Source organism: Anabrus simplex, chromosome 1, assembly GCF_040414725.1.
Source record: "Anabrus simplex isolate iqAnaSimp1 chromosome 1, ASM4041472v1, whole genome shotgun sequence".
Classification (NCBI taxonomy): domain Eukaryota; kingdom Metazoa; phylum Arthropoda; class Insecta; order Orthoptera; family Tettigoniidae; genus Anabrus; species Anabrus simplex.
In genome coordinates this window covers 653,785,602-653,802,643 of record NC_090265.1, presented here as the reverse complement: position 1 = coordinate 653,802,643, position 17,042 = coordinate 653,785,602, and the positions used below count along the sequence as shown (strand labels likewise).

Sequence of the window (17,042 nt, the reverse complement as noted above, 5' to 3'; positions counted from 1 at the left end):
TGTTTTCTTCTGCCTGTAGTGCCAAGGCGTTGAAGGTGCTGTATATAGTGTGGTTGACTTTGTAGCCTGCTGTATTGCCTTACTGATGTCTGATGTAGCGATGTTACTACCATTAAAATCGAAACCAGTAGTAAGGGAATTGCAGCATTAGTGTGTCAGCCTTTACTTTTGGACACAAATATTGATTGATGGAAAGATGTTTTTTAGTCACTTGGACAGTTTCGTCCAAGATACACCATTTTGATGCACAACAGAGTTATGTAGATTATCAGATGTTACCCAATGCTGGTAGTGCAAATGCCATATAGAGTGTACTTTTAGTTTTTGTGTGTGCAGAAGTGCAGATTGAGTCAGTAAGTTATGAATTCAGCAGAAACGGTTAAAACTGTCCCATGGTTATATTCAACTTCAGTAAAACCATATATATGTGTATATATTATAGTCATAATTTACAGGAAAGTTGGGAATTTGAGACACTAGCATGTTTCCTATTTTGTCATTGAACATACATTAAAATATATTGAATTTATTTACCTTCAGTGTTTGTTTTATATCTTGAATTTGTTTTTTGTTCCTTAGGATGATTATATTCAACATCCAGTGCTCTATGAGCTCAGTCACAAATATGGACTTCAGACAGAAAATGTTCCTGATAATTTGCTACCATCCAAGTTGGAGGAGCTGAAGGAACATATCCGCCGAGAAATTCGCAAAGAGCTGAAGATTAAAGAGGGAGCTGAAAAATTAAGAGAAGTGGCGAAGGATCGACGGAGTCTTGCAGATGTTGCTACCATTGTGAAGAAGGCTAATTATAAGCTTGCAGAGTTGCAAGCCGAATTGCAGGAATTGGAGTCGCAGATTATCCTTACCCAGGGTCAGGGTACTCCTGCAACCCCAGTTATGAATCTGAACAATGGCCAAGGTAAAGCTGTCTTCAATACTGTTTTTTTTTACCTACTTATAATCCAGAAGAATACAGTTTCATTAGGAAAGAAACAGGTTATACACCAAATTAAAATCTGTCTATTTATTTTATTTATTTATGACCCAGAATAATAGTTTTTCATTTGGAAAGAAACAGATTATTCATTAGATCATAATCTTTCTCTGAGGGAGGTGCCCTAGAATTTTTTTTCCCTGTCTGTTTTATATTGCAGCAACACAGATAGGTCTTATGGCAACAATGGGGCAGGAATGAGAAAAAAGTCACCGTGGCTTTAAGTAAGGTTACAGCCATAGCATTTCCTTGGTTTGAGACTGGGAAACCATGGAAAACCATCTTCATGTCTGCCAACAGTGGGGCTCAAACCCACTATCTCCCAAATGTAAGCTCACAGCTATGCAACCCGAATACGCATAACCAACTTACTTGGTTAGGCCCCTCATGTCAATCATAGTCGTCACCAGACTGTACAGATACTTCTACCAGTTTAAATAAAGTTCCTAATTTCCTCTCTCTTATATAGTGATCAATAAAATTATACTTTTCCAGTATTAAAAGAAAACAAGCGGGTGATTTTTAAAAATTGACTTTCTTTATGCAGACTGCAAATTTGTTTGCTAAAGTTTGCATCAGCCAAGTTTCCAGGGTAATTTTACAAGATAAAAAAAAATTCAGTTTGAACATTTAAAATCTTCCTCTTATACACCTTTCCCCACACTTGTGGGGTTGAGAGTGCAAACTATGTCACGTGGTTTTACAGCTGGATGCCCTTCCTGATGCCAACCCTATGTGGAGGGATGTATTCACTACTGCATGTTTCTGTGATGATTCGTATTGTGATATGTTGTGTCTGTATGAAGAGGAATGTGTTGCAGAAAACACAACACCCAGTCCCCAAGCTGTAGGAATTAACCATACACACTTAAAATCTATGGCCCGACCAAGAATTGAACCTGGGGCCCTCTGAACCAAAGGCAAGTATGCTGACCATTCAGCCAAGGAGCTGAACAGTTTGATCATTTATAGTACTGGCGCATAATTATAGCATGTGGGGAAATTACCTTTATGCCCCCAAAATGTGTATGAATTATATTTGCTTGTCAAAAGTCTCTCAAGTTTTTGTCTGGTGACTTATTGCGCTTTCTTTCTCCTAATAGCACCTTTCCAATTCAAGAGTTCTGGTGGAAGCATTGCCTATGTTCATCATTCATAGCCCAAAGTTGTAAGGGGAAAAATTAAAAAGTGTAAAGAGAGATAGGAAACTGGGCTCATGAATCATTAATTTATTGTTCTAGGGTAATCAAGAGATTGATATATAACAGCATGATTGTACTTTGATTTTATTCATTATTTTAGGCAAATGTTAGTCTTTTATGTACCTGCCATATCATAGGATTTATGATATGTCACTATTTATTAATCCCTTGATTGGGTACTAAGTTCTCCACATGTGTAACCTGCCCTGGGTACATTCCCCCCACTTTGTGATATTTAAGTATTCCCTGCAAAAGACAGTTAAGACGTATTTGTGAGACACAGCAGATTTCAGGAGCCTTGTTCCTGTTTGTCTATTTTGCAATCAAAATAACACAAGCTCTTAGCTTAACTCAGATGTAATGCACATTGTTTGTTCATTTATATTGTTGAAGCATGTCTCACTCTATAAATTACTTGTCTCACATTTGAAATTAAGAGTGAAGAAAACGCCCTATAAACCAACTGTATCACACAGAAAATGTAGAATGAATCTTGTTTTGAGTATGGAAGTTTCAATTCAGGTAAGAACTAGTGTGTGTGTGTGTGTGTGTGTGTGTGTATGTGTGTGTACTGAGCTCGATAGCTGCAGTCGCTTAAGTGCGGCCAGTATCCAGTAATCGGGAGATTGTGGGTTCGAGCCCCACTGTCGGCAGCCCTGAAGATGGTTTTCCGTGGTTTCCCATTTTCACACCAGGCAAATGCCGGGGCTGTACCTTACTTAAGGCCACAGTCGCTTCCTTCCAATTCCTAGGCCTTTCCTATCCCATCGTCGCCATAAGACATATCTGTGTCGGTGCGACGTAAAGCAAATAGAAGAAAAAAAAAAACTAGTGTCGTCACCTCAGGTTAATGAAATTATATTAAGAAGCACTTGAAAAGTCATCTGAATATGCTAAATGAGAATAGTTGCTAGGGAGCACTGTATTTTAACAAGATCTGGAGAGAACCTAGTTAATTAAAAATACATTTTTCAAGTAAGACAAAAAAACTTTAACTGAGCTGTGAGTCGGGGGCCCTGAAGATAGTTTTCTGTGGTTTCCCATTTTCACACCATGCTGTAAGGCTACGGCCGTTTCCTTCCCACTCGTAGCTCTTCCCTATCCCATTGTCGCCATGTAGTATGTATGTCCTTTTGGCAAAGAATGACATTTTCAAACCTTCAATTTGAGATAAAGTATTGAAACAACAATGTAAACTGTCATTATTTATTAACCCCTTGATTGGGTACTAAGTTCTCCACATGTGTAACCTGCCCTGGCTACATTCTTCCCCCCACTTTGTGATTTTTAAGTATTTCCTGCAAAAGAGTGTGTACACAATTAGTTTAATATAATAGTGATAATTATACTGCAACAATGGGTTATTAATGTTATTTACATGGTTCTGTATCAAGATGATTACACGTTTTGTAGATTGCTATCTGTGTGATGTAGGCAGACGTGCTGAAGTATTCTTAGACACTCTGAACCTAAGATAGGAAACTTAAAACTTTAAACTTTAAACTCTGAACCTCACTAAAACTTTATTTATTGTATTTACCCCTGTAAAAGCAAATCCTGGTCTTGGAGCACCATTTGCAACGAATTGAAGCGGCTGTCGTATTCTGAACGTCTTCCTTGTCATTTGGTTCATTTGGAACCACTTCACTTTCAGGATCACTTTCACTGTCCTCTTCAGTATGTTCGGTAGAAGTCCGCTATAGCATGTACGGCATATAACAAGAGCCCCGCTATAACAACAATTTTTGCCGGTTTCTTCAAAATTCCTATATTAAACTATGTATTATCCTTCGGTTACAGCGGGAGCCTTATCGCTGATGCACCCGTCATTACGAGCGATTTTTTTCCGTTACCGATATTTATGCACCCCAGCGATTATGTTGCATGCAATCGGTCACCTTCGGTATCATTTCCTCACTATGTCCACTATCGAGTTCTCTCGTCGACATTTGAAGGAACTGCTGTTCCGTAAAGAAAATTCAAAATGAAAGAACTTTTTGCTTAATAAATGCGTAAATAACGTGTCCGATAACAATTGTTAACTCATTAAAAATAAAGACTGAGAAAACGATCGCCTAATTTTGATGCTAAATACTGCAAATAAGGATGGAATACACCTCAAAATATGGCAGCGTGCATCATTGATTTCAGAGGTTAGTTTCTATTGTCTCGCGTCTATTACATTTCAGAAAGGCTATTATCATGTAAATTTATAGCGAGAAGGGTGTTTTCTACTGGCGCTAGAAATACGTATGCATTCACGATAAATATAGTACGGTTAAGTTACGTTAGGTGACGCTGTTTGAATAAGTAAAACTGAAATGTTTGCCACAAAATATGATCGATCATCTTCGGTACGGTATAGGTGTCTCGCTATGTGCATTTGCAAGATCTCTCGTCGACATTCGAAGGCACAGCTTAGTAATACTCGTCGACTGCTGTTCTCAAAAGGAAATTCCAAATGAAAGAGCATAACACGTTTTTGTAATAAATGCGTGGGAATGTGGCCGATAGCAGTTGTTAACTTGTTAAAAATAAAGGCTGAAGTAAAGGGCCTCTTAATTTTAATGTTATATACTGAAATTAAGTAAGAATGTGATACACCTCTAGATATGGCAGTGTACATTACTGATTTCAGAGGCATACCTGCCAACTTTTAGAAACCAGAAGTAGGAAGATTTTTTAAATTCTTAGATTTCATCACACATATTCACCACGGTCTAGGTGAAAAAAGGTCAGGATAAAGGGCATACATATCTACAGTTACAGTGAGGATTGACTATTCAATTTAAAATCTTAAACTAAGAAAACATAAAAATGTTGCCATTGATGCTTTCACGGCCCGTAGTTATAGACATGATACTGTATAGGCTTTTGGGGTTATGCCGTGTCCAGGAAACACACCTGGAATGAAACATCTGTCTATGTCATATGTTACGTACACATGTTATGTGACCCTCTTAGACTGATTCTGATGGTTCGGTCAGCTTCCGCTTCGAACGCTAGCGTTGTGCCCTGTGCCACGTACGGGGAGCCATCTGGTGACGAATGAACGTACCATTTCTACTTATATTATAACGTCTAAATTTCAAAAAGTCATTGTTTAAGAAGCCTTTCTCGTGGACAGTTGAGATTTTCTTCTGATGACACAGAGAACAGTTCTCTGTGAAACGTAAAGAATTTCACCTTATTTTCTTGACATGGCATAAGCCCAAAAGCCTATACAGTAACATTTAAATGGTTGCAAGAAAATGTGCCTAATCATTCTCATTTATGACACATACGAATAATAATATTTGTCACACCGACACACGCAGCAAAATGCATAATACCGTATTTTCTCGCGTAATTAACACACATTTTTGACGAAAAATAAGGCGAAAACTTCGTATGCGTAAATTATTCAAGGAATTCCGATATTTACAAATTATTTAAAATTCATTTGCATTTAAAATATACATCAAATATAACATAAACACAATTTGTTCAACTCATTTGCGGTTATCGTTATTTGGCATAAAATTCCAGCGTGAGATTTTTTCTGAAAAGTCAAATAGGGTACATCAGGTAAGTTAGACACGTGGGTTTGAAGTACAGACACTGGAAAATATTCTTCCCATTACGAGCTGACAGTACGACCTGATGTGAAATAAACCTGAACTAATAAAAGTACATTTTATGCATAACAACATATCGGCAAAGAAAGAAAACTGCCCAACACGAGAAGGGCCGGGCATCAAAGGAGGGACCCTGCTATATTGCCCCAAACCGTTCATATCCAATCTTGCATGAGTGATGTGTCTATTCACCCTTTTTTTCTTGAATACGAACGTGAATCACTCGCAGAAATTTTGCTTTAGGCATTTTTTTTTTTTCGTTTAAGGGTCCCTCCTTTGATGCCCTGCCATTCTCTGCAGTACTTCATTGTTTTGTGCTTCCAGTGGCGGGTACGATAACACTGTATGTTCCTTTCTTATCGATTGTTCGAATTTGTGGCATAATGTTGTTCTTCGTCGAAGAGAAAGTCCATTTCTCTTCATAAAATTAATCAAGTCTCGGCTAACCTTCAAATCCGAGACAATGGAATGCCAGCAGTGGCTATTTCTCATTCTTTAAAATACAGCATTTCGTGAGAAACGGCTTTTCCAACGTTGCATAACAAAATCATACATTTAAGCAGATCCTCCTCTACTTTCGGAAACTTGCTGCTTTTTGGTCCGCAAAATGCTTTGCGAGATTTGTTGGCCGCTTGAAGTGCACTTCTGTAACCGTGGTAGCGCATGTTTCATTTGGACACTGAATACTTGCTGCCTGCTGCCCTATTCCCATATGTTTTGGCGTAACCGATCACTGCGAGTTTGTATGATGCAATATTACTCAAATACTGTGGATGTACTAACAATTTTGAAATTACAGCATGTCCCGTACCCGAAACACTCGTAAAATATGTTTGTATCAGACTGGAATAGGGCGTCACCAGTCACTTCTGGGCTACCGCTGTGGGATTTCCTGCCAGCTAATAACAGCACATTGCCCTGTATGTGGAATGCCCGCTTTCGCAATAGGAAGCCTGCTATTTGAGTAGTTGACCTTTATTTCGATACGCATTCAGAGCTGCGGGATGGATGTTCGAAGTTGTAGGTGCGTCAAATACGTGAACATTTCTTTTTCTCCACTTTGGAACCAAAAATATTGGGATGCGTAAAATATGCAAGGGCGTTAATTACGTGAGAAAATACGGTAGTACGGAAATTTATAGGTATCTCTGAACACTTGGAGATTAACATTTGTTCTATTTTTTCGCTATAACGAGAAGAGAAAATGCTAGACTCTGTCACCAACACAACCCCATTAAAAACATTCAACTCATTATAATTATGCACTTAAATCCGCAAGTTACCACATACAAAACAATTCCGTATGTCCCATACTTCGACTGAGCAGGAAAGCATAGAAATGTAATAAAAAAACACATGGCCTAAAACTCCAAGAAACTACGCACAGAAACGATGTTAACAGCGCACGAAAAACACAATAACAAACTCATTCTTTCGTCCCGATTAACTGAGTCGTTAGTGCACGCTAACCTCTTGCTTGCAGGACGATTGCCGCCGTTATTCTCCAGCTGTATAAAGTGCACATGCTACTGTGGTGAGCGGGAAACACGATGCACGAAGGCGACGGACAAAACACTTGTGAAATAAAGCATCAAATAAATACGCTTGAAAATGAGGTTTCGTAAATTACACAAACACATAAGATTTCATCCTTTGTCCTAGGGGAAGAGTATTTGCCGTACTAGAGGTTATATTGGTCGAAAATAGGAAGAAGTAAAAATAAATCTGAAGAAGAGTTAAAAACCGGAAAGTTTCCGGGTAAATTGGAAGGGTTGGCAGGTATGCAAAGGATCGCGTTTGTTAAATTTCGGAATGGCTATTCCCATGTAAATTTTAGTGAGAAGGTTATCATTTCTCTACTTACGTTTGAAATATGTTTTCATGATACATGTACAGTTGGGTTAGGTGCCGCTGTCTAATAAGAAAACGGAAATATTTGCCACAGAAGCCTGTAGAGTGATACCGTATTTCTCCGGGTTTGATTCCCGGCAGGGTCGGGAATTTTAACCATAATCGGTTAATTTCACTGACAAGGGGGCTGGGTGTATGTGTCGTCTTCATCATCATTTCATCCTCATCACAACGTGCAGGTCATGTACGGGAGTCAAATCAAAAGACCTGCATCTTGCAAGCCGAAATTGTCCTCGGACACTCCCGGCACTAAAAGCCATACGCCATTTCTTTTCTGAATCCAAGATGACAGTTTTTTTCTTAGAATCTCGTGAAAAATCAAGGATCATCTTGCATTCGTTGCCTTCGCCACGCTGCTACTTTTCAACCCCCCCTCGCGCCTGAACACAAAAGTCGTTGACGATATACGACCGCCTCTTTATTATACATCGCTAGCCGAGGCGATCGGTTCTACAGTGCCTATGTGTATCGTCACTTGATCTAGGGAAATAGTGAAGAGAGAAGGACATTCTATTAGCATCTACACAATCATTTCTCAAATCTGCAGAATGGCATCAAATAATAGGAGTCTTTGAATTCTTAGAAAGGCCATGGCTACTCAATAGCAGAGTTATAACGCGTCTACTGTACCTGATGTTTAGTAGAATTAAGTTTTATAGATAGCAGGAATAATTTTAATATGGATCGCCCTGTTAGATACGTGGAGCAGGTATTGCCGGTAAATTTTCAACGGGTGCTTGTCTATATTATGATGCCAATTTTAAGTTAATGGTTATTAAACACTCGGAAATGTAGAATAATCATGCAGCCGCAAGAAAATCCGGCATAGGCCTAACTAAATCCAATATTCTTCGTTAGCATGAAGACAGGGATAGCTTAAAAAGGCGTACTGCACAAAAAATGCATTCAGTGGTCAGCAACGTGGACGCTTTAAAGAAGTCGCAGATGAAATTGTGAGGTATCTGCACAAAAAACACGAGCGGAATTGCGATACCGCGGCGCATACTCATTCATTGACCTTCAACGTTCGCGATTAGGCCAATACATCGCTAGCCGTTGAAGTTGGCCGAAGCTGGCAATTATATCTGTCGCTGAGTGAAAGTAACAGTTTTATAGTAAGCAAGAATGTTTTCGTGATGGATCGTCATATTGTAGAGACGCGTGGAATATGTATTGCCGGCAAATTTTCAGCGGGTTCTCTTCGATATTATGATGCCAATTTTAAGTTAATGGTTATTAAACCCGCTGAAATGAAGAATAATTGTGCAGCCGCAAATTAATACGCCATAACTAAAGCCAATGTTCAGCGTCTAAAAATAGTCTAAAATGCGTATTATATAAGAAAGGCATTCGTATGATTTTACAAAGCACTTTTTAACTGATTCAAATTTTTTGAAGGAAAAAGTGAAATACGGTACTATAATTTTTTCAGAATGAAATTAAACGTACGCTTTAACGTAGTATCAGATTTCGAAAAATAACAAACATGTAAGCCGTAGAGTGAATATTATGTGCGAAGATGCAAGTTTTGAACAAACTGATTGCCATTTCATACTGTTCTTAATGTGTATGGTGGTTTTGCCGACTTTTATACAAAAATCGGATATAACAACAATCTGTTACAGGGTAAATTTTTCGCTGTTATGAATTCTCTCCATAGCGGAGTTCTACTGTATATCCACTCATCATTTGCTAAGGAAAATACCTCATCATCACCCTTTTTGCTTCTGGAACTGTCAAAATACGAAGGTTTTTTTTTTTTTTTTTTTTTCCCCCCCAACCTCCGATTGCGCAGGTAAAGAACCACACAAGCTGTGGGAACTGTTCGCGCATGGAAGTTGACTGCACAAGTCCTCCCCTCTACCCGTGGTCACAACCAACTTCCTCACACCAGTGTGAGCCGAAGTATTGGCACGGAAACATAGCCGCTACTATTGACGCTCCCGCCAAATGTGAGGTGCGTAGTGCGATAAGTTCCCTTCAAGCAGAAGGGAATAGTACAGCTGACATTCATCGATGAATGAGTCGAGTATACGGTCCAAACGTTATGAGTGATGGTGTTGTGTGTGAATGGTGCAGGAAGTTCAAAGAAGCCCGGACCGATGTTCACGATGAAGGGGGGCAAGGACGCAAGTCTGTCGCTACAGATGAGATTGTTCACGAAATTGACCAAGAGGTTCGCAAGAACCGAAGGTTTACCGTAAGCGAGTTGTGTGAGAAATTTCCTGCAGTTTCAAGGTCATCTGTTTACAAGATCCTAACAGAACACCTGCGCTACAGGAAATTGTGCGCCCGATGGGTTCGGAAGATGTCTGATGACCATAACAGTTGCCGAGTGGCAGCAGCGTTGACGTTTCTTACCCGTTATGAGGCTGAAGGTGGCGATTTGTTGAAGAAAATTGTGACTGGCGATGAGACTTGGGTTTTGTACGTCACCACCGAAACAAAACAACAGTCACGTCAATGGATGCACACGCACTCACCAAACAAACCGAAGAAGTTTGAGAAAACCTTCAACGAAAGGAAGATGATGGCTACAGTCTTTTGGGACCAGAAAGGTGTGTTGCTTGTTGAGTTCATGGAAGGGGGGTCTATGATCAATGCAGCTGTTTATTGCCAGACTTTACGACGACTGCAGAGGGCCACACAGAACAAACGACGAGGCATGCTTACGTCTGGAATCCTCTTCATTCATGATAACGCACGCCGTCACAGTACTCGTGTCACCCAACAACTTCTGCAGGAGGAATTTCGGTGGGACGTTTTTGACCACCCACCGTACAGTCCCGATTTAGTGCCGAGTGACTTCCACCTCTTCCCGGGACTGAAAAGGTGGCTGGGAGGGCAGAGGTTCCAGGCGGATGAAGATCTTCAAGCCAACGTTCGGGCCTATCTGAACTCACTGGCGGCAACATACTGTGCAGAGGGAATCTAAAAGCTTGTCCACAGGTATGAGGAATGCCTCAACCTTCATGGTGATTATGTTGAAAAGTAACCGCATTTGTACCTAACATTTGGTAATAAATTCATTTGGATACGTACACTTGTCTTTCATTTATGACCCTCCGGAGGTTGAAAAAAAAACCGCCCTCATACCAGCACAATCAAGCTGATCGGTGTCACCTTTGGAAGCCATGCTTCTCGACATAATCAGCTGCGTGGGAGGATCATGCAAGGCGCCAGATCAAATTCATTTTAGGAGGCTGTGACAGCTATACAATACGCAGCATGATATCATGGAAAATGTATTAACTAATACGGTAGACTCCATGGCGATGTCGTTTGCAGTCACCGCCCAGTACGAAAACGTCTAAAGACGTTTAAGGAGTTAATTTTACATCACAGTCTCTAATAATCTCTCTCAATCTTCACTTCTTTTGTGTTTGTCATAGATGACATTGAACAGAAGGCTGCAGAACATGCAGTATAAACTGTTGAATAATTAGTAAGGTGTGTATCAAATTGATAAAACCTGTGTGTTCCAGTGGGGTATTGGCAAAAAAACAGTCTAGTATAAAACCGTTCAAGCTGTGTAAACAGGAAGGCATGACATAAGATTACTCCCTTTCATCCTTAGGAATAATATTTCAATATCTGTTATGTCTTGGCTAAGGGTGTATTATTGTACATTTTGTGCACGTGAAGGTTATATGGCAAAGTCATATCAATCGGAAGTCATAATTGTCTTACTTGGAGAATGGAAAGATTACAGCCTACAAACAAGAGGGATTGCCTTCCCAGAAAATAACAAGCAGAATTGGCGGCACCTAAAATTTTTTTTGTGGGGAGGGGGGCAAGCCTAGTGTTGGTGGAGCAATGCTGGGTCAGCTCTCACAAGGTCCCACTGTCAATATCTACAAATCTCAATTGTACAGGATGGTCAATCAGACAACATTTTGAAACTGAAGAGAGAAGAGAAAGAAAAAAAAGCAGCAGCCTTGTATGACTGCAACACATACGGAGAATCAAGTGGTTTAGAGAGCATGTGACTTAAGAGGAAGAATGGAAATTTGTGATCTTCAATGATGAAAAGAAATTCAGTTTGCATAGTCCTTATGGTTGGAAGTGTTCTCCCCAAAATATTTTCCCAACCAAGTGCCATGAGGCAGTTGTTGGAGGGGGGGAGGGGTCGGGTCCTTAAGAGGTATTTGTAAAATGTTCAGTAAATATTAAAATTCTATCCTCCATTTCTGCACTTAGAAAAAATAAAATGATAGTTTTAAAACAGTTGCTCTATGATAAAAATATATTTATTGTAATTATCACAAACAAGACATGTTTTCATTGTCATTACAGCCAAGAAAAATGTTTAAAGTGCTTTCATTGATCACCTCTAGCTTGACAGATAGGCCTGTATGTTGATTCTTCTTTGAGGCGAAGTTGTCTGCACCTCTTCCCAAATTGCTGTTGAGTTTGTCCTTCAAAATAAATCGACAGATAATTAATTGTGTTCTGCTTCAAGCAATTCCTCAAAACAGGTTTTCATACCTGCCAAGCCTCCCGATTTAGGCAGGTGACTAAATATGTTTTGAAACTCCCACCATTTCAGGATGTTGCTTCAGTGACTGAAGGCCCTTCATTTAGGGGTCGCAGTCTGATGACCTAGATGTTAAGCTCATAGGCCCCTTTAAACAAGCACTTTGTGGATCATTGTGAATGCGAATGTCCTTCTCTTACCGATCACTATGAGTAGCTGAAGGTGTGTCTCTTATTATCTAATGTGCGACCAGAAATGCTGTTTTTACTGGCAGCTTTAAACTGAAAGTGCTGCGAGTTCACATTCAGTCGGCAGCCCTAAAGATTGTTTTGCGTGGTTTTCCATTTTCACACGAGGCAAATGTTTTGGCTGTACATTAATTACTGCCACTTCCTTCTCAGTCCTAGCCCTTTCCCATCCTTCCGTCGCCTAAAACCTTTGATGTGTTAGTGCGATGTTAAACAAGTAATAAAAAAAATTGAAAGTGAATAATCCAATGTTCAGATTTGTTGTTCTCTTTTCTCCATTGCGTTGCATCATGTTTTTGTTTACCATGGTCGTGATTGCTATACTGTTCAGGAGTTAGATCAGTGTGGCTTGCATAAGTTCAGCTGTTGTGATCAGTTGTTAATGCAGTTATTTTAATAAGTGTTTGTTCTTGTCATAGTCTCAGACACTATGCTGCTTTTTATTTTGTAAGAAATAGTGTAATAACATTTACCGTATTGGCTATTATTACAATGCGGCATGATGTGTTTTTTTATAGCGAAGAGATGTCATAATCTTTTTTGTGAAACAATTTTTGGAGCAGTTTCCATTTATTACTGAATTGAGGAAAACAGGGAGCAAGATAAGAAATGAGGAAATACGGCAAGTGCAAGTGGAACAGCCGCTGAAGGAAGTCAGTGTTGAAACTAGATTAAGATAGTTTTGTCACCTATAGAGAATGGGCCCACAGAGAATAGCCAGAATGTGTTTCGAGAAAGAGGTAAAAGGCAGGAGACGATGAGCTTGGTCAAGGAGGAGAGGGTTCGACCATACAAAACAAGACTAAGAAGTACGAGTGTTGGGGTGGCTATGTCTTGAAGAATGTGTCTGTCTGCACAGGTGGAAGTGGAGAGCGCTTATTCTCCACACCCAGGCAACTGGAGCTGGTCGACGATGATGATAGTTTGTAGACTTCAATATTAATAGAGTAGAAATCAAGAAGCACCCAAGAGCCTCAATATGGTCTTTCTTTCTGCACTGTAATCGCTTCAAAAGCTGGAAATGATAAGAATATCTGACCATTCTCCAGTAAGGTGAAGATTGAGACTTTTAAATTTCTCACCAGGAGTTTCTTTCAACTGAATTATGCACAATTTTATGGCTTTGAAGATCAGTCCAACTTTATTTCAACTTCTTCTTCTCCTTCTGAAGGCGCGAAGCATTCTCTGCAAAACATAAGCCCGAAAGCTTATTATCATGTCTACAAATACGGGCTGTGAAAACATCAATCTCTTAATTTAAATTGACATCCTGCCTTTGCCAACCTCTAGACAGGTTTGATAAATGAGGTAAGTTGTCTGAAAGCATCATCAGTGCAGCTAGGCACATGCTGTTCAACCAGATGTCCCTGCACAAAGGCACACATTCTGTGAGTGCAGACTGGAGATACAATGGACAAATAGACCCACATTTAATATTTTTCTTGGATGAGACCTGGTTCCACCTCCATGCTTATGTGAGTGCACAAAACTGTCATTACTGGAGTGCTGTTAAATCTGACTTTGTCCAGGAAGTGCCTCCTTATATAAAAATCTGTGTGTGGGTTTGCCATCAGTGGTGAAAGAATATTAGATTTTTTTTTTTCTGTTTGTTGAATATACAGTTGTTTCTGTTACTTATATAATATCATACAGAACCCCTAATCCAGATAATTAACAAGCGGGGAGGATAGTTTTTTCAGCAGGACCTTTGTCCTTGCTCACACTGCAAATAATTCCACGAGAGAAACTCGCAGTGTCTCCACAAAATAGAGTTAGTAGTAAGGATTTGTGTTCCCTCAAGTCCTCTGATTTATTCACCTGCGGTTATTATCCCTGGGGTAAATTTAAAAATGCTTTGTACAAGACCTTACAAGAGCTGAAACAATATTTGTATGTTATAAATCTCATTCCGTATTGACGGTTATCACTTTTTACTTTACAAATGAAAATATTTATATGATCCTCCTTTTCAATACAGAACAACCATGTATATTAGATGTGACGATATCTATTCATGTTCCGGCCTAGTCTAAAGGCCATCCTCAGTAGAAGTTCAATTATTACATTATACAAACAAATTAAAAATACTGATGAAGTGGAATTAAAATACAATGATCATGATTGACAAAGTAAAAATATGTTGAGGCGAATGTAGAGTTTTTTTTTTTTTTTTCCTAATATCTTCCCAATTGACAGAAGAAAGGAACATGTTAACTAGCATCTGTAAGTACAATAGGCCTACATAATTAAATATGTAAGTTGTAGTGAGTTTTGATAATAAAAGAACCGAAGGCTCGTTCGTCACCAACTAAATTTTGCTGTTCTTATAGTCTCTGAGATATATACCCGGTAATGTTTTCTTGAACAGGTGCCAACATTTAAAGATAAAAATAATAATTTCTCTAATATCCTCTTTTGGGCCATATATGTCGATGACACAGTAGTAATCTTAAACGAAGAATCAACCAACGCAGCCTCTACACTATTTCTTCTTGGAATCGGAACACAGCAAAACTCGTAATTTTCTAGACTTAACTAGACATCCTTCTTCTTTAACTTACAAAATTTTCAGAAAACCAACCCAAACAGCAACCACAATACGGCAAGATTCTTCACACCCTCAAGCACATAAACGTGCTACTTATAACAGCCTAATTTTTCGTGCCTTCAACACCCCTATGTCTAAAAAAGATTTAAATAACTAATTGAACACCATCTGTACTATCGCTAAATCAATGGCTTTAACAACTCTTTCATAAACCGTATCATCAACAAATTCATACACCGTCCTAAAACTACGTTATTAATAATCTTGACCATAGTGGCCGGTATTTGATCCATATTGACTTGATCACAACAAATATGTAGGTGGATGGTCCGCCTAGTCAGTACTAGATATTAATTATTTATATTTATTTACATAAGTCTAGTACATGTTTCGGGAATCTATATACATTCCCTTCATCGACTAGTCAAATTAAAATTCCTGTACACAAAAAGACGTAATAAAAAAGGGGGCTAGTACATGTTTCGGGAATCTATATACATCTAGTACATACATACATACACCTGCATATTTGTTCTAAAACTACGTTATCAAAACACAAAACCAAACCCACTGCATTTTCCACTTTTACTTTCACTCAAGATGCTTATAAAATAACTAATGTTCTTAAAAAACACAACATGAAAATTTCTTTTAGAACCAATAACAGAAATCTTGATATATTACACAACTCTAAATCACTAAATAAATATAATGCCTTTTCTAAATCTGGAGTATACAGATTCAAATGTAACAACTGCAGCTCCTCGTACATCGGACAAACTGGCCGCAACTTTAACATGAGATACTCCGAACATATCAACGCCATTAAATACAACAGATTCTCTGCTATAGGACAACACATACAAGACTCCAAGCATAATTTCACCAGTATTGAAATAGACATAAAAATACTTTAAATCATTAACAAAGGCCCCCTTCTAAACACTACTGAAAATTGTTTTATTCACCTTGACCAATACTTCAACCCTAATTTCAATTTAAACGACATTTCTGATAAACCCAATATTCTATTTGATTACCTAATTCTTCTTCTCAAAAATACTAAATTTCTAAACCCGAATTCAATTTTCCATGCCTTACACAGTTCCTACCGTTGCTTACGCTATTATACAAGGCTGGGAAATACAAGGCCTTGCTGGTCATGAAACTGGTTGCCACTCGGGCTTGCGAAACGCATGGTTTTGCCGCTAGGTGTGCTCTTCTTAGACATAAAATTGCGCGGGCGAGGTACCCATTCAAATATTCACGAGCGTGTCAAGGCGTATTTTTGTATTTTATGAGCTTTCTTGTGCTAGTGCAGGTGATTATAATTGAGTGATTTAAATTAATCACCGTATTTACGTAATATGAACATCGGATAAACTTAAAAAACATGGTGTACTGCAGTGTTTCTTATTGCAAATCAAAGATCTCCAAAGGGTGTGGTATTTCATTTCATAGATTTTCGAAAGACGAGAAACTGAAAACCAAATAGTGTTTGGCAATTTCTCGTCAGGGAAATAGACTGGGATCTCTGTGGGAACCTAGTGTACATTCCACTGTTTGCTCAGGGAAATAGACTGGGATCTCTGTGGGAACCTAGTGTACATTCCACTGTTTGCAGTAGGCATTTTAAGGACTCAGATTACAGTGTGAGCACAGCACTAAAAATCTTACTTCCGAACGTCATTCCATCCGTATTTCAAGACTTTCCCGAACACAAACACATACAGGAAGACCACTTAAGAGGAAGGCTTTATAAGTGGGAAATGAAGCTAAACCCTACAAGAAAATTGAACTTCATGTGGAACCAAGCACATCTACAGCCAGTGAAGAGAATGACCCTCCACCTGTACTTATCAGTGAACCATTATATAAAACCACAGCCACACAGTGTTCTATTAAACATAAACTATACTGCACTAAATTAGGTTTGAAAGTGCAAAGACTAGCCAGGAAATGTAGGAAACAAAGAGCACTTATAGCAAAGCAGAAACATATTATTACAACTTTAAAAGAAAGGGTGCATCAACTCAAAAATA

At 38.9% G+C, this 17,042-nt stretch overlaps 1 protein-coding gene across 2 annotated transcripts in view; it reads left to right on the top strand.

Annotated features, from left to right (window-relative positions):
* Positions 1 to 17,042, top strand: part of Pkn (serine/threonine-protein kinase N) — a 308,319-nt gene that overhangs the window by 30,680 nt on the left and 260,597 nt on the right. For both annotated transcript variants that reach the window (XM_067135805.2, XM_067135804.2), the window contains one exon: positions 580 to 922. In XM_067135805.2, coding sequence (XP_066991906.2) covers positions 580 to 922 — 343 coding nt within the window. The remainder of the gene's footprint in view (positions 1 to 579; positions 923 to 17,042) is intronic.